We start from the raw sequence: 17,157 nt of genomic DNA, 5'->3' as shown, positions 1-17,157 counted from the left end.
ACATAGTTCAACAATCCACACTGACAATCCTTCCTTGAACAAATTATTATTTCAGAAAATTTAGCAATGGTGCTGAAATATCCTGCTTTTTTAAATGGAAGAAAATGACATACTGTATATCTACCCCTGTTCTTCATACCAAAGTGCAGACTCTTTACACATAGTCTTTCTAGTCTTAATAAATACAGGAGGAACTAAAGTGGGTTCTAAACAATGTATTATCTTGATTTGAATTTTACATTTCAGGCACGGTCAAGATTAGAATTAAGAGAAATGGCCACCAAAGAAGATGCTGAGGATGTTATAGAAATAATGAAATACAGGTAAAATAATTGGATAAAGCACAGTTAAAGCCAGCCAAGTGTCTGTGGGGTTCCAGGATGTACCAAGAGTTCTCCGAAAGCAGATTCCATTGCCCTTTACTTCAGATGTTCTTCACACATTTTTTTGATTATGTGGCACTGTCCTGTACGCTAGAATGAACAGCCTTTGTCCACCTAATGGCCTGTGTGCACATTCAAGTCACTGGACTACTGTGAATACTTAAGTCCTGTATTTGTCATGCAGACAAGGTCTTTATTAGGTGGTAGACCTGAAGAGCAAAGTGGGATGATGCACAAAAGATAATTACATGCTGAATATACTGTCTCATGGACTGGCAAATGCTGAAGGGCATTTATAACATTTCTCCCCACCCTAAGAAGCAAACTTTAAATCTTGATCACAGCTAGATAGGGTCTAAGTATACAATATATGCTGTGAAGAAATGCCTGTATATGCCTATATAACCGTTGTCTATATATAACTATATATAATGCCTGTGTATTGCTGCTACTCTGAACTGTCTTATTTTATGTGGCCTCTGTGAGGCCATGAGGTATCTGAGTCAAAGACCTGTGTAGGTAGTAGTTGCCTAGAGGCATTCTGAGGTATAGGCCTCCTTGTTTAACAGGGTCTAGATCAAGTGAACTCAATTCTAATTGGTTGGGAATTCTAGCAAGATGAAAAAGACTGGCTAGGAAATGACAGCTGAGGAGTTAATCTTTGAGTCCATGGCTGAGTTGAAGCAATGCAACAACCCATCCTGGCAATCAGCTTTGTCCGAGTTGGTTGTTTTGCAAATTACCCACAATGATTGGCTCAGCAATGGGTTCAGCATTTGTTCCCTCCCCTGCTTTCCCCATGTTCCTCCAAGTGATATTCCAGGAGGTGACCGGCCCAGTGAGCATCATGGTCAAGTGGGGATCAGAACCCAGATCTCTCAGGTCTCCTGTCCAGCACTTTCACTACCACACCAGTGCACATGCACGTGCTCTCTCTCTTCTCTCTCCCTTTCTCTTCTCCCCCTGCCCCACATGCACACAATGAACATTTATACAGAAAACATATACTCATTGAATACTCATAGCCTTTTTGTTGCTATTTTACCATTTATGATGGCTGAAGAAAACTAAAGAGAATCAATAGTTGAACAGTGTACTAGATTATGCTGCAAACTAGTAAGAAAAAAACTAGTTTTGGTTTTTTCATTATGGTTAAGGAGAGGAAGCATTAACTGTTCCATATGTGGTTCCCCATCCAGTTTCTATTTTTGCCTCAATTGCTTTTTTCTTCTTCAAGCATGTTAGGAACTTACTCTGATGAGTTTGGAAAGTTGGATTTTGAACGTTCTCAGCACGGTTCTGGCATGAGCAACAGGTCACAAGCAAAGCGATTTGTTTCTGCCCTCCATGGGATTGCAGAAAGAACCTACAACAACCTATTTGAGTTTCAACAGCTCCAACAGATTGCAAAGGAAATAAACATAAAAGTAAGTCATAGTAAAAACATACATTTGGAAAGGATAAAACTAACTATTGGCATTACCAGTTGAAAAAAATCAAGTTATGACTCTAGGAATTCTGCTTCCATTGATCAAACAAGGCAAACAAAGAGGAGCACAAACTTACACAAAGGAAACTCAAGCAAACAGTAAGAGATACAAAACACTTCGAGGAGTGTATTGCTAACAACGTTGTCAACAATAAATAATTCATCCAGAAAAATATCAAAAACAGGAAAGCAGCTGGAGATGCAGTTTAACTGTTAGATAATTATATCAATTAGAATTTTTTTTTATGAAGAAAAGCTTTAAACATCCATAGAAACAAATAAAATTCATTAAATATAAGGAATAAATGGAATACAGTGCTTATTATTTCTTAAATTTATATACCACCCCATAGGCCAGAGGACTCTCTGGGCAGTTTACAATAGCATCAACAAAACATCAATAAAACAAATAATAATACAGTAAGAAACAATTAAAATAGTATAAAATCTGGCAGTTAATTGCAAAAAGAAAAAAGCAAGGCATGGAGCAAATCAGAATTAAAAGCAATGTTAAAAACCGATTTAAAAATCAATTTAGTACTTGATGTGATGCTTATGCAGCTTTAACAGCTTGGATCAGTACATGCCTGACACCTTGCTGCAAAACATGTTTCATTGTGAGTTCAGTGGCAGGGGTAGAAATGTTTCAGATGCAGTGATGGTCTTGTGTTACCCCACTGCCAGGTGAAATCTTAAGAGTATTTTTCAATATCAGACCCCAGAAACATTACAAAGTGCTTTTGAAATTCTGTTTTTGATTAAATATATTTAACTTCTTGGAAGCAAGCAAGCTTTTTCATAAATTTAATTCATACTATTTTCTCTGTTTTGATAATATACCTTCTGTTTTATTTTTCCAGGTAGCTGATTTTGAAAACTTTGTTGGATCTTTAAATGACCAGGGTTATTTCTTGAAAAAAGGTCCAAGATTATATCAGCTTCAGACGATGTGAATTAACTCGGCAATTGAAGAAAACATTTGCTGGAAGAGGCCAGTTGAATGCAACATGGTACTGTACTGAGGCTCATCATATCTTGTAGGTACCTAAGACTAAGGTGCAAGAATCTTTAAAAAAAATCTGTACCTTCAAATAAATCAACTGTTGTTATTCCAGTTAGGAGTGGAGCGACTACTGAAGCCAAGTACTGCAATGACAGAAAAAAGCTGACTACCATTTGCAAGTACTCTAAGTGCCCATGAAAGAAACTAATATACAGTTAATCTTCAAAAGTAGCTGCAAAAAAGTATGGTAGTATCTGTCCTATTAAAGAACAGTCCAAGATGTTAATTGCAACTGCAATACTTTAAGATGTTTAGTAGACTTTCATAGTTGATAGTGCAGTAAACCCATGACTCAGTTTAGACAAGCAGAAACAAGTATGCTCATGAACTTTCTCTTGCATGTCACATGAACTATAGAACGTGTGAGATGGAAGAAGGGAATGTGGAAATCTGCAACACATTCAGATTATAATCTTTGTCTGTTAACATATCCATTCAGAGGCTGCAGGAACTGGTACTCAGTTGCATAAAAGCTATGTAAACAATGAAGCTGAATGCCTTAATTTCATTTCTCAAATTGATGCTGTTGAGATTTTGCTTAAATGAAACAATTTCATAAAGATGTATTGTAACATTAACATTGTAAACTGAAATATTAATCCAATGTACATATGTTTAGTATATTGTGAACAACTGTTCTTTAATAAGTGCTAATTTAGTGCACTGTGTTGGATTATTATTTAAAACAGGCAATAAAAGTTATCAGTTTTTATTAAATGTGTTGATAAAACCACGTATCATCTCAAGCCAAAGTATGCGTCTTGTTTGTGTAAATGCCTGTGCACTTTGGCATTCCTGTGCCAAGAAGACTTATAAATCATAAGGCCTGTGCAGCAGCTTGAGGCAGGGCAAATACTCATACACATGGTAAATACTATCTCTTCCTTCCACCTAAAAAATAGTTTGTGATATTACCTGCCCTGAGATGTCACAAACAACTTGTGCTATTTGCAGGTCATAAGTTCAATTGACTTTTGGCATAAATATTAGAACATTTTAATCATTAAATGATTCAAAGGCTAAAATTATCTAGCTATGTTGTCTGCAATGCTGTGAACCACCCATTTCTAACATTAGGCTGTACATAGAAAAACAAGGTATATTATCCTGCCTCACTGCCTTGCCATAAACAGACCACAGAGGGTGCCTCAGTGTCTGGTGGTGAAGACCAAATGACCCCACTCCATTAGTGGGTAACTGTCAATTGCTATCTTTGTATTTTATGGGTTTGCCAGAGTGCCTCCCTAACCCTGTAAGTTCACACATGTAACCTTTCTGTTTACTTAACTTGGCCAGCCTGTTCAAGGCAACTTTAGTTTAGAAGGCCTGTCAAAGGCATCTAATTAGAGTGAAATGTAACTTTTCTTTATGGTGTTGTGACATATATCCAATCACTTTCCTATTCATATCAAAGTATCCATTCACATTCCTGTGTATTGTATTCACTCCCCTTTTGTGTATTCTATATAACCCTAAGGAAATTACCATGGGGTGTTCCTATTTTGGGCACCCATGGATCCATGCATTCAATTGTAAATAAACCTGTTTGCCCTGACAAGAAACTGATTCCGAGACTATATTGCGGATCGGTGTGACAAGGCAAAGCAACAGCAATACTAAAACTCCTGCAACATGCCTATTAGTGAGCAATTTTACTGGTAATTTGCATGTATCTTTTAAAGTAATTTCCCTATACCTGCATAATATAACCAAACTGCAGATGAAATCCTCGTGGTTTCTGAACATAGCATACATAAGCAGTTTACTAATTGCTAATTATGTGTAAGTACATTATTTTCCTCTTTCTTTGAGTTGAGCCCTTAACTATGCTAGATACTGCTGATGGCTCCCTAGATAAAGGGTTACTGAAAATGGATAGAGCACAAAATATTAATGAACTTGTGGGTTTCTTGCATTTTTCAGAATTTTCTTCCCTAACTCACGCTTGAACTTGCATTTCCTCCCACCTGTTAAAAGCTCAATTGATTGGTTACATGCACATAATAATTATATATGTTTCAGTTAAAAATGCCACACCTGAGAAAAAAGAGATTTTGAAACAGTGGCATATTGTTCAAAATTATTCCTTTGTAAATTGGCCATCAGTTTATAGAGCATTATTTGAAGATTAGGACCTCTTGAAATCTCATCTACATTAGAGGGGTTGGGGGTCCTGGAAGAATCTCGAAAGATGTGCAAGAATACTAACTTTTCATATTCCCCTTTTCCATGGCATGTATGAGCTGTGGCTTGTGTGGCAGAGCAGCACATTACACAGCCAGGCAAATGGAACAAATTCATGTCTGCAGGGGCACCTTGTGCCCTTCCCCAAGCCCCGTTAACCTGTTGCTGGAAGGATGGCTGAGGAGGGTCTTGCATGATGACTGCAGTTTTCCCCAGCCCCTTCTCCAGCCATCTCTTGGATCCATTGTGTCGTTTACATGCTGCCAATGCATTCTTGAAATCTGGAATGAATAGGCTGTTTGCCAGCTGTGATGCTTATTGTCTCATGGATGCAACACTCTTCCTCCTTTGGTACATTCATGTGTTGGTCAGATTGTGCACAATGGTTAGCCTCGATAATTCTATACACCCAAAGCAACAAAATCTTGGACTTTGTAGATTAATAGATTTCTTCTGGCATAAGCTTCTTGGACAGCATAGTCTCCTACATAAACTATTTGATGGCACTGGTTTTATTTCATTTATTAATTTTATTATATTTTGTTTGATTGCATATATTGTGTTTATCTTGTTTATTAACTATTTTATTAATATTACTACTGATATTTTTCAGATTGCCACCCAGAGAGCATAATGCTAATGCGTGCGTTTTATACAAATCTAATAAATTAAAAAATATAAAATATGAAATAAAAAATCCATTATTTTCTGTTATTTTATAGGAGACACGCTGTCCAAGAAGTTTACGGCAAAAGAAACGTGTGACTCTCCACGGTGCCACAAGACGCTTAGCTGCTTTTATTACTCCTAGTTGTGTGTTAGTAATCATATAAGGTCATTTCAATCAAGACGCAACCCTAAGCACGTTTAGAAATAAAAACGCCCTGCTCTTCTGTCTAAATGTGCCTAGGATTGCACCCTATTTTAGAAACCATTCGAATGCCTACAAATTGCAAAGCCCTCTTCTGCCTGCTCCGCGGCTGGCCGACGTTTGCACGCCAATGACGGGACAGGCGCAGGCGCAGGAAGGACTCCGTTACAGGTTGCCTGCCCCTTTAAAAGAAGAGCGCTTAGTTTCACCGTAAAGGAGAGCGGCGGTGTCGTGAAAGTCACGTAAGGCCTTTTCATGAGGCACAAAGTGCGCTCGCGCTATGCTGTATGGAGGACGGTGAGGTGGCGGCAACCGGTGGGGGAGGAGGCGCACGGTGTCGCTGCCCCTCCCCCTCGGAGGTCTCCTAGGGGTTGAGGAGGCCGCCCCCCCACCCCGCCCGTGCCAACCAAGCCATGTTGATCCCGGCTTGGTTGGTCAAAGGCAGCGCCTGTGGGTGGAGGCTCCTGAGGAGTGCAAGCCCGGGAAGCTCCTTTAGAGCCACCGCAGCGGCGGCGGCAACCGCGGCGACAAGGCTAGGAGGAGGCGCACGTTGCGGGGACCCTCGAGCAACGGTCGCGGCCTCTGCGTTGAGTGGCCTCGCGGCGCCTTCGTCTTGCGCCAGGCGCCGTGAGCTACTGCGCGTGCGCCCGCCCGGCGCCGAGCAGCTGCTCTCAGCGCCGAGTCCCACCTTCGTTTGCCCCTGCCGTGGGCCGGGACAGCCGCGACGCTCACGCACCAGCCATGAAGGCGCGCCTCGGCCGCCCGAGGACCTCTCGCAGCGCGCCCCCGGAGGAGCGCCCCCTCGCACGTACGCTGAACTGGTAGGGGCGGGCAGGGGCTGGCGTCGGTTCCCCGTTCTCCTTCCGGGTCGAAGTGGCCAGCCTGGGCGCTACTCCAGTATTCGGTGGGGCTCGAGATCGAATGTGCCTCCGTTGGTAACAAAAGGCATCGCACCACATGGACTACTGGAGAAAGGCTTTCCCTTCCTTTGTCCCCTGTTGTGCAAGTTGTCTGTGTGGAGAAAGACGGGGGTTTGTATGGAAAAATAGTTATACGATCCCCTCAGCTACACATGAAAATGATACAATCTAGGTTCTAGAAACAGGCTGACTGCCTCAGTGAACTGGTCCTAACTCTCCCTTTATCCTCACCCCTTGTGTCTGAGGGAGTAAAAAGGCTTTCTGTTTTGGGGAACCCCCCCCCGTGCTTTCCACAGCATTTGTGCTGATATTTAACTTATCAACTTGTCATCAAATAGCAGGCTTGAGGTCCACCTGATTTCATCTGTGCTTGACATAGCTTCCTGAAACCTGCTGCTGGGAAAATCAGACATTCAGTGTTCAGTCACATGCAGTACTGTAGGTGGAATGCGTTCATACTGTTCCCTAGCTATGTGAAGCCCTAGAAAGGGCTGCTACCATTGTTATATTTTGGAAAGGGGGATGTTTAAGCATATAAATTAATGATGGTTGGGGGGGTCTAATGGAGGATTGTATTTAAATTAAATACAATTAAATTCCACTTTGACGTTTTTCTCATCTGGGAAGAAGGTTCTGCAGTTTTCTGTATTTCTGCATTTGGGCTACCTATCAACTGACTCTATTTGGATACAGATCACAGAAGAGGAATTGTGTTTTATTAAAATATACCTTGACCAGCAACTTATGAGGTAGAGCTCTGCTGAAAGGTTTCTTGAGAAACAGCATTAGCTGTACATAATCATTCGATATCTATAGAATTTACATAGTAGCTTGAGTCTGTGAGTGAACTCTCACAGAGCAATATGTAAATATGTAGTGTTGTCTTGCCTCTTTTCAGGTGCACTGTTTTTTAGTTGAGTTAAGTCACACATTCTGCTTTAAGACAAAAAGAAAACAATCTGTTGGCATGTGCAAGCAGGAGCACAGAAAGAAACCATAGAGTTCATCTGTATCTTGTTTACCATAATGTCTAATACAAGAATGCTGGCTTGTTTCTCCCCAAAAAAGCTCTCATCATAAGCTGACAACAAACCATGACTGGATTTACATGATACAACAAGCCACCATGGTCAGGTACCTATGGTGAGTTGTTGTGTTGTTCAAAACCCAGAACAGGTTTTCTACTGGGTGGCTTATTTTTTGGGAACAAGCCATGCAGAGAACTTGTTGTATGTGATGGGTTATCTGATTTTGTTGTGGGTTGCTGCTGTTGGCTACAGAGCTGCTTGGCAAGATTGGGAGAAAAGAATGCCATTTATTGTGCACAGTTTTGTCATTGACTGCCCTTCCACCAATGCATATGGAACTTTGGAAAAGACCGGTATGAATTCCTACTTCAAAAATGCACAGTTGGGGTTGTACATGTTTTATTTAATGTGTCAGTCTTTTGCAAGTGTATACAGTGGTACCTTGGTTCATGAACTTAATCTGTTTCAGGACTCTGGTCGTGACCCAAATTGGTCATGAGCCAAGTTAAATTTCCCCATAAAGACTTTCTCATATCAGACAATAAGTGCATATTTTAGAAATTATATCAGTTGAGCATTTTTGAGTTACCCAGGTTAAAAAGTTGGGAACTGAAAAGGAGGAGTGATTGGAGTGGGGTGTAGGTTGCAACAAGGAGACAAGATGAGTTCTGCCAGCAAGGTCCCCTAGGAACCAGCTTGAGGTCTGAGGGGGTGAACAAGTTACAGCAAGCCAGATCATCTGCCAGGCATATTGTGCATTGTTCCATGAACAACCAGCCCACCATACTTACTTTGCAGCATGACTTAGTGTGATCTACTAATCTGCCCCATGGTTTATGACTCTAAGCTTGTTTGTGGAGATCTTTAGATATAGTAAGATGAGAAGCATTTATGCTTTTCTGCAGATTAGAAACTAGCTAGACAAACAGCTAAGATTGGAGGTGTCACATCTTATAACCATAATATCAAGGCAGACTGAGTACAGATAGTGTGCTTGACTCTGAATTAAGCCTAAATTCCTGCTATTTTTGTTTTCCAGTATGAAAACCCCTGGACAATTCCCAATTTACTTTCAATGGCTAGGATTGGACTTGCACCAGTTTTGGGTTATTTGATTGTTGAAGAAGATTTTAATATCGCATTGGGTGTGTTTACTCTGGCTGGCATAACAGATCTGGTATGTCTTTTGTAATGTGGTTTTGAAAAGCTTTATAGAAAGGAACATCTTTTTATACATTTTAATAGTCTTTTTAAGGCAATAATAGTGCAACATATATAGAAAGATTTTCTCATTTCTTTGAGAAGTCAGTCTCTTCAGCCTAGCTTAATACCCATTCTGAAATTTCTTTTTAAGGTGTAAGAACATGTTTATAATGTCTGCTCCATTTTAGGATGGCATGGGAAAGACACTAGTTGGCCATTATTTTGCTTTTTGGACAAAGATTTTAGGTTAACAATAACATTAAAATAACAGCATTTATCTAATTCTCTTATATTTGCAGTTGGATGGCTTTATTGCACGTAACTGGGCCAACCAAAAATCTGCATTGGGGAGCGCCTTGGACCCTCTGGCTGATAAAATTCTTATTAGCATCCTGTATATTAGTCTGACCTATGCAAATCTTATTCCAGGTAAGCCAAATAGCTGTTTTCAAATTGTTGTTAAATAGCTCGAAGAGAGCTAAATGTTCAGAGTAATATTTCTAATGGTAGTTGTTTAACAACTGGCTCTCACAATTCAGTTTCTAAATGAGATGACATCAAAACTAATTAATCTTTTTCGTAAGTCTCATAAAATTCAAATTGAAAAGGAACTATAGTATATGCATATTGTTCATTGAATCAGTTTGACCAAATCATTTTCTAAGATTAACTGGCTGCATCTTTGAATATTTGTGAATATTCAAAATGGGAGTGCTCATCGACCCGGAGCTTTCACTCAAAGCTCAGGTAACAGCAGCGGTGAGGAGCGCTTTCCTCCAGCTTCGGTTGATTCATCAGCTGCGCCCCTATCTGGAGTACGACTGCCTCGCAACAGTGACTCATGCGCTGGTGACTTCCCGTCTTGACTTCTGTAACGCGCTCTACCTGGGGCTACCCTTGAAGACGGTCCGGATACTTCAGTTGGTTCAAAATAGAGCTGCCAGGCTGCTGACGGGAACTGGACGTTATGTTCACATGACTCCAGTTCTCCGGCAGCTTCACTGGCTTCCCATTGAAGTCCGGGCCCAATTCAAGATGTTGGTGATGACCTATAAAGCCCTAAACGGCTTGGGTCCTGGTTACCTGAAGGAGCGCTTACGTCCATATATGCCCAGCCGCCCCCTGAGAACAGCGGGAGAGGCCCTCCTCCAGGAGCCCTCAGTGAAGGAAATTAGGAGGGTGGTTACTCGGAGGAGGGCTTTCTCAGCCTAAGTTATGGAACGCGCTCCCCAGAGAGGTCCGCCTGGCGCCGTCGTTATTTGCTTTTCGGCGCCAGGCGAAGACCTTTTTATTTAAGCAGCATTTTAAATGCTAATATTATTGAATTTTATTTGGCCAGGGCGGCTTATTTTATTCTACTGTATATAATTTAATTGCTATTGTTTTAATTTATTGTGTATTTTATTCAATGTTGTGAGCCGCCCCGAGGCTTCGGCAAAGGGCGGCATAGAAATGTTTAAATAAATAAATAAATAAATAAATAATGATGTGGTAATTCTTAAGTGGTGGTTGTTACTGGTCAGAAGTGGTCATGAGTAGGGATGGGACCAACCCTGTTGGAATCTGTCCCTCCAAGCATTCACAGGCTTCCTCTAGTACTTGGCCCAATCTTCCAAAGACAGCCAGAGGAAGTCTTCAAATGCTTGCTGAGCCCCAATTGCACAGCTGGCAACCTTCTTCTGTGTCAGCAGCAGCAACCCAGAAGGTGGCAATAGCTGCTGTGGAGCTGATTGTGCAGTGGTTGCAAGGGCTGCTTTCCTGGCAGATGCCCTGTGACCAAGTGTTGCATGACCAGCCTTCTTCAGTTTGAGGAGCAACTACCATTTGAGCATCTGCTCTGGTGCGTGAGCAGGCCCTGCTATCAGTTGGGGGAGCTGTTTTCCTGGTGGGCACCCCATGACAGAACATCCTGTGAACAGCCCTCTTTGATGCAAGGAGTGGCTGTTGTTTGAATGGCTTCTGTGGCATGTAAGCACGTGCTGCTTGCACAGCATGTGGGACTAGATTCCTGGTGAGCTTCCAGGAATGCAGGATCCACTTGCCAGGAACTCTGGGCCTTCTCAAAGTGGGCTGGAGTCTGGGAACCAAGCCCAGAGAATCTGATGGATTCTGAACCCCAGACAGATTCTTTGCACATCCCTACTCATCATGGCTAAATCCAGTATTACTCTTACTGAAGCCCACTAGCACAATGGGACATTGATTCAACCCGGTGTTTACTTTTGCATGAATAATGTTGTATTCAGTGAATCTGAATGCAACATTACTCATGCAACATATGAATCTAATCTGGATTTCAATGCACACTTACCTGGGAGTAAGTCTCAGTGACTCTTACTGTCCTTATTTTTAGTAGGCATATAAAGGATTACATTTTATTCTTGAGATATCTGTCTTTCCTTGTTCAAACATAGTCCATGGCAGCATATTCATATTAAGATTGAATTAATATTTTTATCAAATTATCTTCATTTAATCTTTCAGCATGGGAAATATGATCCAAACTGATTTTCTCTTGGTATGTGACATTTACACAGCTTAATAAGTTGCTTGCAGTTACCAAGATTTAAGGGTTGGACATGTGGGCCTCTCAGGCAAACTTCTTCCACCTCTAGTGGAGCTCTCAAGCTGCTCAGAATTACTGGCTGCAAATTATAAATATGATGTTTGCAAGTTCTAAGAGTATTTTAATATGAGAGACTTACTAATTTTATTTATATAATTTCAGTTTTTCAAAAATATTGATAATGAATTTATTAATGTTAGCTAAACTTGTTTGGGTAAGACATTGAAGATATAGAAACATCCTATTGCTTATTGAAATGTTTGAATATTGAACAAATTGTTAGGTTAATGTATCTTATTCAACATCATATTCAGCTGCAGGCATAGCAGATAAATAGGATTATTTGATCATGTAGTGGTCTGCACAGTCATCATGTACAGCTTGTTAAAGATTTATTCATTGATTCCTTGTAGCCACAGTAAAAAAGCCAACAGAATCTGTTTTACTTAAATCATAACTGGGGAAAGCATTCCTAATATTGTGTGTGTTTACGCTGGTACTTGTGAATAAGAATACAACAAACTGAATATTACTAATTAATCAAAGAAACCAAATTGTTTTTTTCTTATTTTATGAGTGTATAGATCTTTGGATTCACTTTAGGATTTGCAATTGGTTTGAATTATCTCTTTGAATGCAGATGAAGATATATTTACATACAGTTCCATTTTATTTCCAGTTCCTCTTACAGCTTTGATCGTTTTAAGGGATATTGCATTGATTGCTGCTGTTTTTTATGTTCGATACAAAACTCTTCCTCCACCAGTAAGTATGTGCATATTTAATTTTCCTTAAATCCCAGTCACATCTATTTATGTGTAGTGATAGGATGTAGGCGGAAAGCAGATTTTAATGGGCAATTTTTGTAAGCCCCATGGGGTAGAGATCTTTTGTACATGTTATTTAAAATTACTATGACTCTGGGTGATAATAAATGCACTGCCATGCATAAATAAGAAAAATGAGTATATTTTCTAAATGCACCAGTTGGATTTAATCAACCCATTTGCAGAATATTTTATACATGCCAAACTTTCTGTCTTTCACAGAAAACACTTAGTAGATATTTCAATCCCTGTTATGTCACTGCTCAGTTAAAGCCAACATTTATCAGCAAGGTAAGAGTAATTGTACTACTTAGATTTTATTTGCTATCTAGCATGTGCCATCCTGAGGCACTGTTGAGTCTCCTGGAGATAAGCATGTGATGTGTGAGCATGCTGCTTCAGTGGACAGAGCTTGGAACACACAAAAAGAGAGTGGAGAGTGTAGCAAGTAAATGACTGCCAGGATGGAAGAGGACTTCAGTGCTGCTCTTTTCTGTCCGGGACACTGGCACCAAGAAGCCACAGGGCAAGTACAATGGAGGACTTGATTGCCATCCTGCTTTCCCTGCCTGTCCTGGGATTGTTGTGGAGGGAGATGAACAAGAGTCTCCAGCTTCTGATCTGGTAGCATGGGTTATGTTCCTCTTGAATATCTGACAGTAAATGAAAAGGGCATCTGACATCTTTTGTAGTGAGAAGGCCAAAAGGGAACTCCTTTGAGATTCTCACCATCGTCTCAGTGCTGAAAAATTCTAATTTAGCCTTGGACTTGCAGTATTTTGTCTTTATCAAGAACATCAAAATTGCATCTTGACCTCACACCCTGGTTCGGAGACAATACTAAAGTATGTTTTAGCAGTACAAAAAAGAATGACAGTGAGTCTCAGGCTCGAGGACACCATACTGTTCTTTGTAAATGGGGCCGGGGAGATTTGAAAGCTTCTACTTATAATTTAAAATATACTAGAGTGTCCCATTATGTCCCATCTTACAGCAAATAAAGCAAAATATGAAAGCACATAAAGTTTGATGCTGATTTTTCAAACAGTTAGAAAGTGGGATCTTTCTGTCATCTTCTCAAAAGAGGTCAAAAGGAATAGAGGAAACAAGTCAGCCTTGGGGTTGCTAAGGGTCATTCTACAATGTTAAACTCCTATTGACCTTGGGTCAGTGGTGTCAAAATTACACCATAGCAGTTCTCAATTGTTATATTAATAAGTTTAATTTACTTATTTACATTACTGATCTTTGGGCACTACCTAGTTAAGCACTTTTAGTTCCCATCGATTGTGATGGCAGAAAGCAATGTTAATGCTATGTGATTTCAGTTTTCCCTTAATTTTTTACCAGATAAACACTGTAATGCAGCTCATCTTAGTGGCAGCTTCACTAGCAGCTCCAGTTTTCAATTATGTGGACAGTGTATATCTTCAGTCCTTATGGTATGTAAAACTTGTAGTTGTTGTGATATTGCTCATTTTTGAGAAAACTCAGAATACAATTAAACTTTAAAATAGGAGACTGAGCAGTTTAGAAATTACAAATTTGTGTTTGAGATCAGGTCAGTTCAAGACCAGTCAGCAATCCAACTGAATAAAAGTTATTAGACTTTAAATTGTTGGCAACATATTTTTATGCAAGGTTTCTTGGAAGCCGGGATGCGGTGGTGCAGTGGGTTAAACCGCTGAGCCGCTGGGCTGGTTGACTGAAAGGTCGACAGTTCGAATCCACAGACGAGGTGAGCTCCTGTACTCTGTCCCAGCTCCTGCCAACCTTGCAGTTCGAAAGCATGCAAATGCAAGTAGATAAAAAGGTACCACTTTGGTGGGAAGGTAACAGCGTTCCTTGCACTTCAGTGTTTAGTCATGCCTGCCACATGACTACGGAGACTGTCTGGACAAACGCTGGCTTCCTCAGCTAGGAAACGGAGATGAGCACTGCCCCCAAGAGTCAGACATGACTGGACTTTAATGTCATGGGAAAACCTTTATCTTTTTTTTCTTGGAAGCAAGTCACTGAGATCTATTCCTGGTTAAAGGTGCACAGGATTACAACTGTATTAATATTAATAGGATTATATTTGTACAGACTGAATTCCTGTGTATGGTTAGCGGGAATGTGGTAATGCTGTGGAAACCTTTGGAATCACCTCTGCTTATAAACTCACAGGATAGCTATAGGCAAGTCATGCTCAGTCTTAACCCCCAATCTAAACATGTGGCATCATTTACTAACCTACCTGCAGTCCCAGATTCAATCCCAGCAGCTCTAGTTAAAAAGGCTCTCAGTCAGCAAGATGGGAAAGACCTGCATGACAGACTTGGCCTGGCAGAGTCGCCAATACTAGACTAGATGGAGCAGTGGTCTTGATTCACTGTGTGGATCCTTTTTTGGCATATGTTTTACTTGAGTTTCCAGACTGCCTACTCTTGCAAATCAAACAAAATTTATTCTGAGTAGGATTCTCTTTAAGCATCCTGTAATAATAATCCTGTAATAATACGGAGGTTTGCTTTGCACTCTGCCTTTCCTTATCCTTGCTTAGAAGCAAACTCTTGTTTTTTCCCTAAAGGTGCATCACAGCTTTCACAACAACAGCGTCTGCATACAGTTATTATCATTATGGCCAGAAAACAGTTCAGGTGCTGAACAACAAGTGAAGTCTTGCAGAGTGACTGCTTACCTCCATTTGGTTCAATGTTGGAATGGTGTAGTCCGTATCTGGATTATGGATAACAAACTTTCCTTTTGATAGCTTTGCCTCAATTTAACCATGTCTTTACATTGAAGCTAAAATGAAGTTTTGATCATGTAAATATGCAGGATTTCCAATGTAATTTTTCAATTTGTTTCAAATAAAGTATAATTTTTTACCTTAATATATTTAAACCATGTGCAAAGGTCGTAACTTGATATGATGTGTTTTTGTTCATTGCTTTTCAGAAGTTTGCACTTGTTTTTAGTAGATTTGGGGCTTGATGCACCACATTGTTGGATGCATCTGCATTGGAAAAGACGCTAAAATTAAGGAATACTGGCACAAGCAGAGTCATGATTTCATTTGGTGTAATTTAAGCAGGGGCCATTCTTTCACGGCAGGCTGTAGAGCCTACATCATACTACTTGAAATAACTTGATCCTTTGTTGCTGTGTGTTTTCCTGATGAGAAGTTCAGCATAGTGCTAAGGCCATTTAAAATGCAATTCTTCTTGACACCTTAATCATTGGACTTGTTGTGCTAGTATGTAAGAGTTTAGGGGAAAGCACACTTAGTTATGCTTAGCACATCTGAATCATTACACTATGGCAGTACTGTAGTAATGCTGATACAAATGTTGAGATCAAATTGATGATTGAACAAGGGAACCATGGGCACTTGTGGTGAAATATAAATGTTCTCTTTATACATTGCACATGATCACTTAAATGTCTTGAGATAAGGAAAAAGATGATGGAACATAGTGGTTAATAAACAGATGTGAATTAGGAGGTCCCCGTTTTGAATCTTGGCTCTTGGTGTGAGATCACCAGGTAGGATCTTTCAGCCTTAAGTATGGGATAATGCTGACTTAATTTATAGACTTCTAAGACTTACACCTAATATGTGAAGAGATTTGAATATTGCATTAAATAAATGTAAAGCTATGGCAGTTCCCAGTGCGGTGCTGTGCCTTGCTGCTTCTGTTCTGTGACCAAGCAACACTGCATGCACCATCAAGCCCTTCAAGGAGCAACTGGGAATGAGGAGAAATGCTAAATTCTGGAATTTTTAGCAGATTTGCACAACTGTTGTAGGGAAGCTCTGTTGAGCTATCCTGATCTAGAAATGGATTCCAAATGGGCATTTCCACTTGTTTCAGGGCTTCCTTTCAGAAGCATTAAATCCCAGTCATGGGAGTGGTAAGTTCCAATGTGGTGTGGGATCAGCAGGAGGGCTCGCTTGCACTACAGCCCTGTTAGAGACTGCCCTTTGTTTCCTATCTTATCGATATGGCGATATATTTGCCTGTGCACAATCCTGAGGTCTGTGTTCTAAATCCTTTTCACGGATACATTTTAAGGTTTGAGGTTATAGGTGCAATCTTATGCATAGTTAGGCAGAAATAGTCCTACAGCTCTCAGCATGCTTCAGTCCACATTGTCGCTCAGGCTGGGAAACACTGGAAGTTGTTGGGCTTTTTTCTAACCCTACATAAGATTGCATCTAAAGTTTTCTAGCACACTTTTGGTTCTCTACTTTCTGCAAATAAGGTTCTGGCATGCCTTTTCCATTGAGAAACATAAAATGTAAAAATATCTAATACGAAATACTGTGTAAACACCTGTTTGCAGAGGGGGAAATGAGTTTTAGAATGACTGAAACCAGTGCATGAAATGAGAGACTTTTTTGGAAATGGCCAGAATGAATGTCCCTTTTCTCATCTGCATGACACAAGCAGCCTGTTACCCATATTCAGTATCATGTATAATACTAAGAATACATTTGCCATAACTATCAGCACTGTAGAAAGCTATAAAAACAGATGTAGTTAAGCCAAAGAAGGCATTTCTTAATACAGTCTGATTGGATTATAAGAAGTTGAGAAGTTGTTTAAGAGGGAAGTCTTAACAGGATTGATGAAT

The 17,157-nt window shown here is 40.2% G+C and overlaps 2 protein-coding genes across 7 annotated transcripts in view; both read left to right on the top strand.

The window, feature by feature from the left end:
* The window catches only part of MCM8 (minichromosome maintenance 8 homologous recombination repair factor), a 29,427-nt gene extending 25,746 nt beyond the window's left edge, over nt 1-3,681 (top strand). For all 3 annotated transcript variants that reach the window (XM_044444148.1, XM_044444146.1, XM_044444147.1), the window contains exons 18-20: nt 247-323; nt 1,621-1,810; nt 2,733-3,681. In XM_044444148.1, coding sequence (XP_044300083.1) covers nt 247-323; nt 1,621-1,810; nt 2,733-2,825 — 360 coding nt within the window. In that variant the 3' untranslated portion in view covers nt 2,826-3,681. The remainder of the gene's footprint in view (nt 1-246; nt 324-1,620; nt 1,811-2,732) is intronic.
* Nucleotides 3,682-6,263: 2,582 nt separating this feature from the next.
* CRLS1 (cardiolipin synthase 1) lies at nt 6,264-15,413 on the top strand. 4 transcript variants are annotated; one of them, XM_044444159.1, is made up of 7 exons: nt 6,265-6,811; nt 8,978-9,115; nt 9,441-9,570; nt 12,387-12,472; nt 12,757-12,825; nt 13,885-13,976; nt 15,107-15,413. In XM_044444159.1, the coding sequence occupies exons 1-7, from the start codon at nt 6,404-6,406 to the stop codon at nt 15,192-15,194; spliced, it is 1,011 nt and encodes a 336-aa protein (XP_044300094.1). In that variant the 5' UTR covers nt 6,265-6,403; the 3' UTR covers nt 15,195-15,413. The 4 variants fall into 4 exon arrangements, with proteins under 4 accessions (XP_044300096.1, XP_044300094.1, XP_044300098.1 ...); XM_044444163.1 differs by lacking the exon at nt 6,265-6,811 and adding an exon at nt 7,693-8,053; XM_044444162.1 differs by lacking the exon at nt 6,265-6,811 and adding an exon at nt 8,067-8,291.
* The last annotated feature ends 1,744 nt before the right edge of the window (nt 15,414-17,157 follow it).

The sequence above is a fragment of the Varanus komodoensis genome, unplaced genomic scaffold (assembly GCF_004798865.1).
Source record: "Varanus komodoensis strain SLA01 unplaced genomic scaffold, ASM479886v1 scaffold44_3, whole genome shotgun sequence".
Classification (NCBI taxonomy): Eukaryota; Metazoa; Chordata; class Lepidosauria; order Squamata; family Varanidae; genus Varanus; species Varanus komodoensis.
The sequence above is the reverse complement of the archived record's forward strand: the minus strand, read 5'-3'. Positions and strand labels throughout refer to the sequence as shown.

Coding starts and splice junctions, on each gene's coding strand:
- CRLS1 (XM_044444159.1), top strand. CDS start 6,404: ATGTTGATCCCGGCTTGGTTGGTCAAAGGCAGCGCCTGTGGGTGGAGG. Junction 9,116..9,440: donor TGGCTGGCATAACAGATCTG/GTATGTCTTTTG, acceptor TTATATTTGCAG/TTGGATGGCTTTATTGCACG. Junction 9,571..12,386: donor CTATGCAAATCTTATTCCAG/GTAAGCCAAATA, acceptor TTTTATTTCCAG/TTCCTCTTACAGCTTTGATC.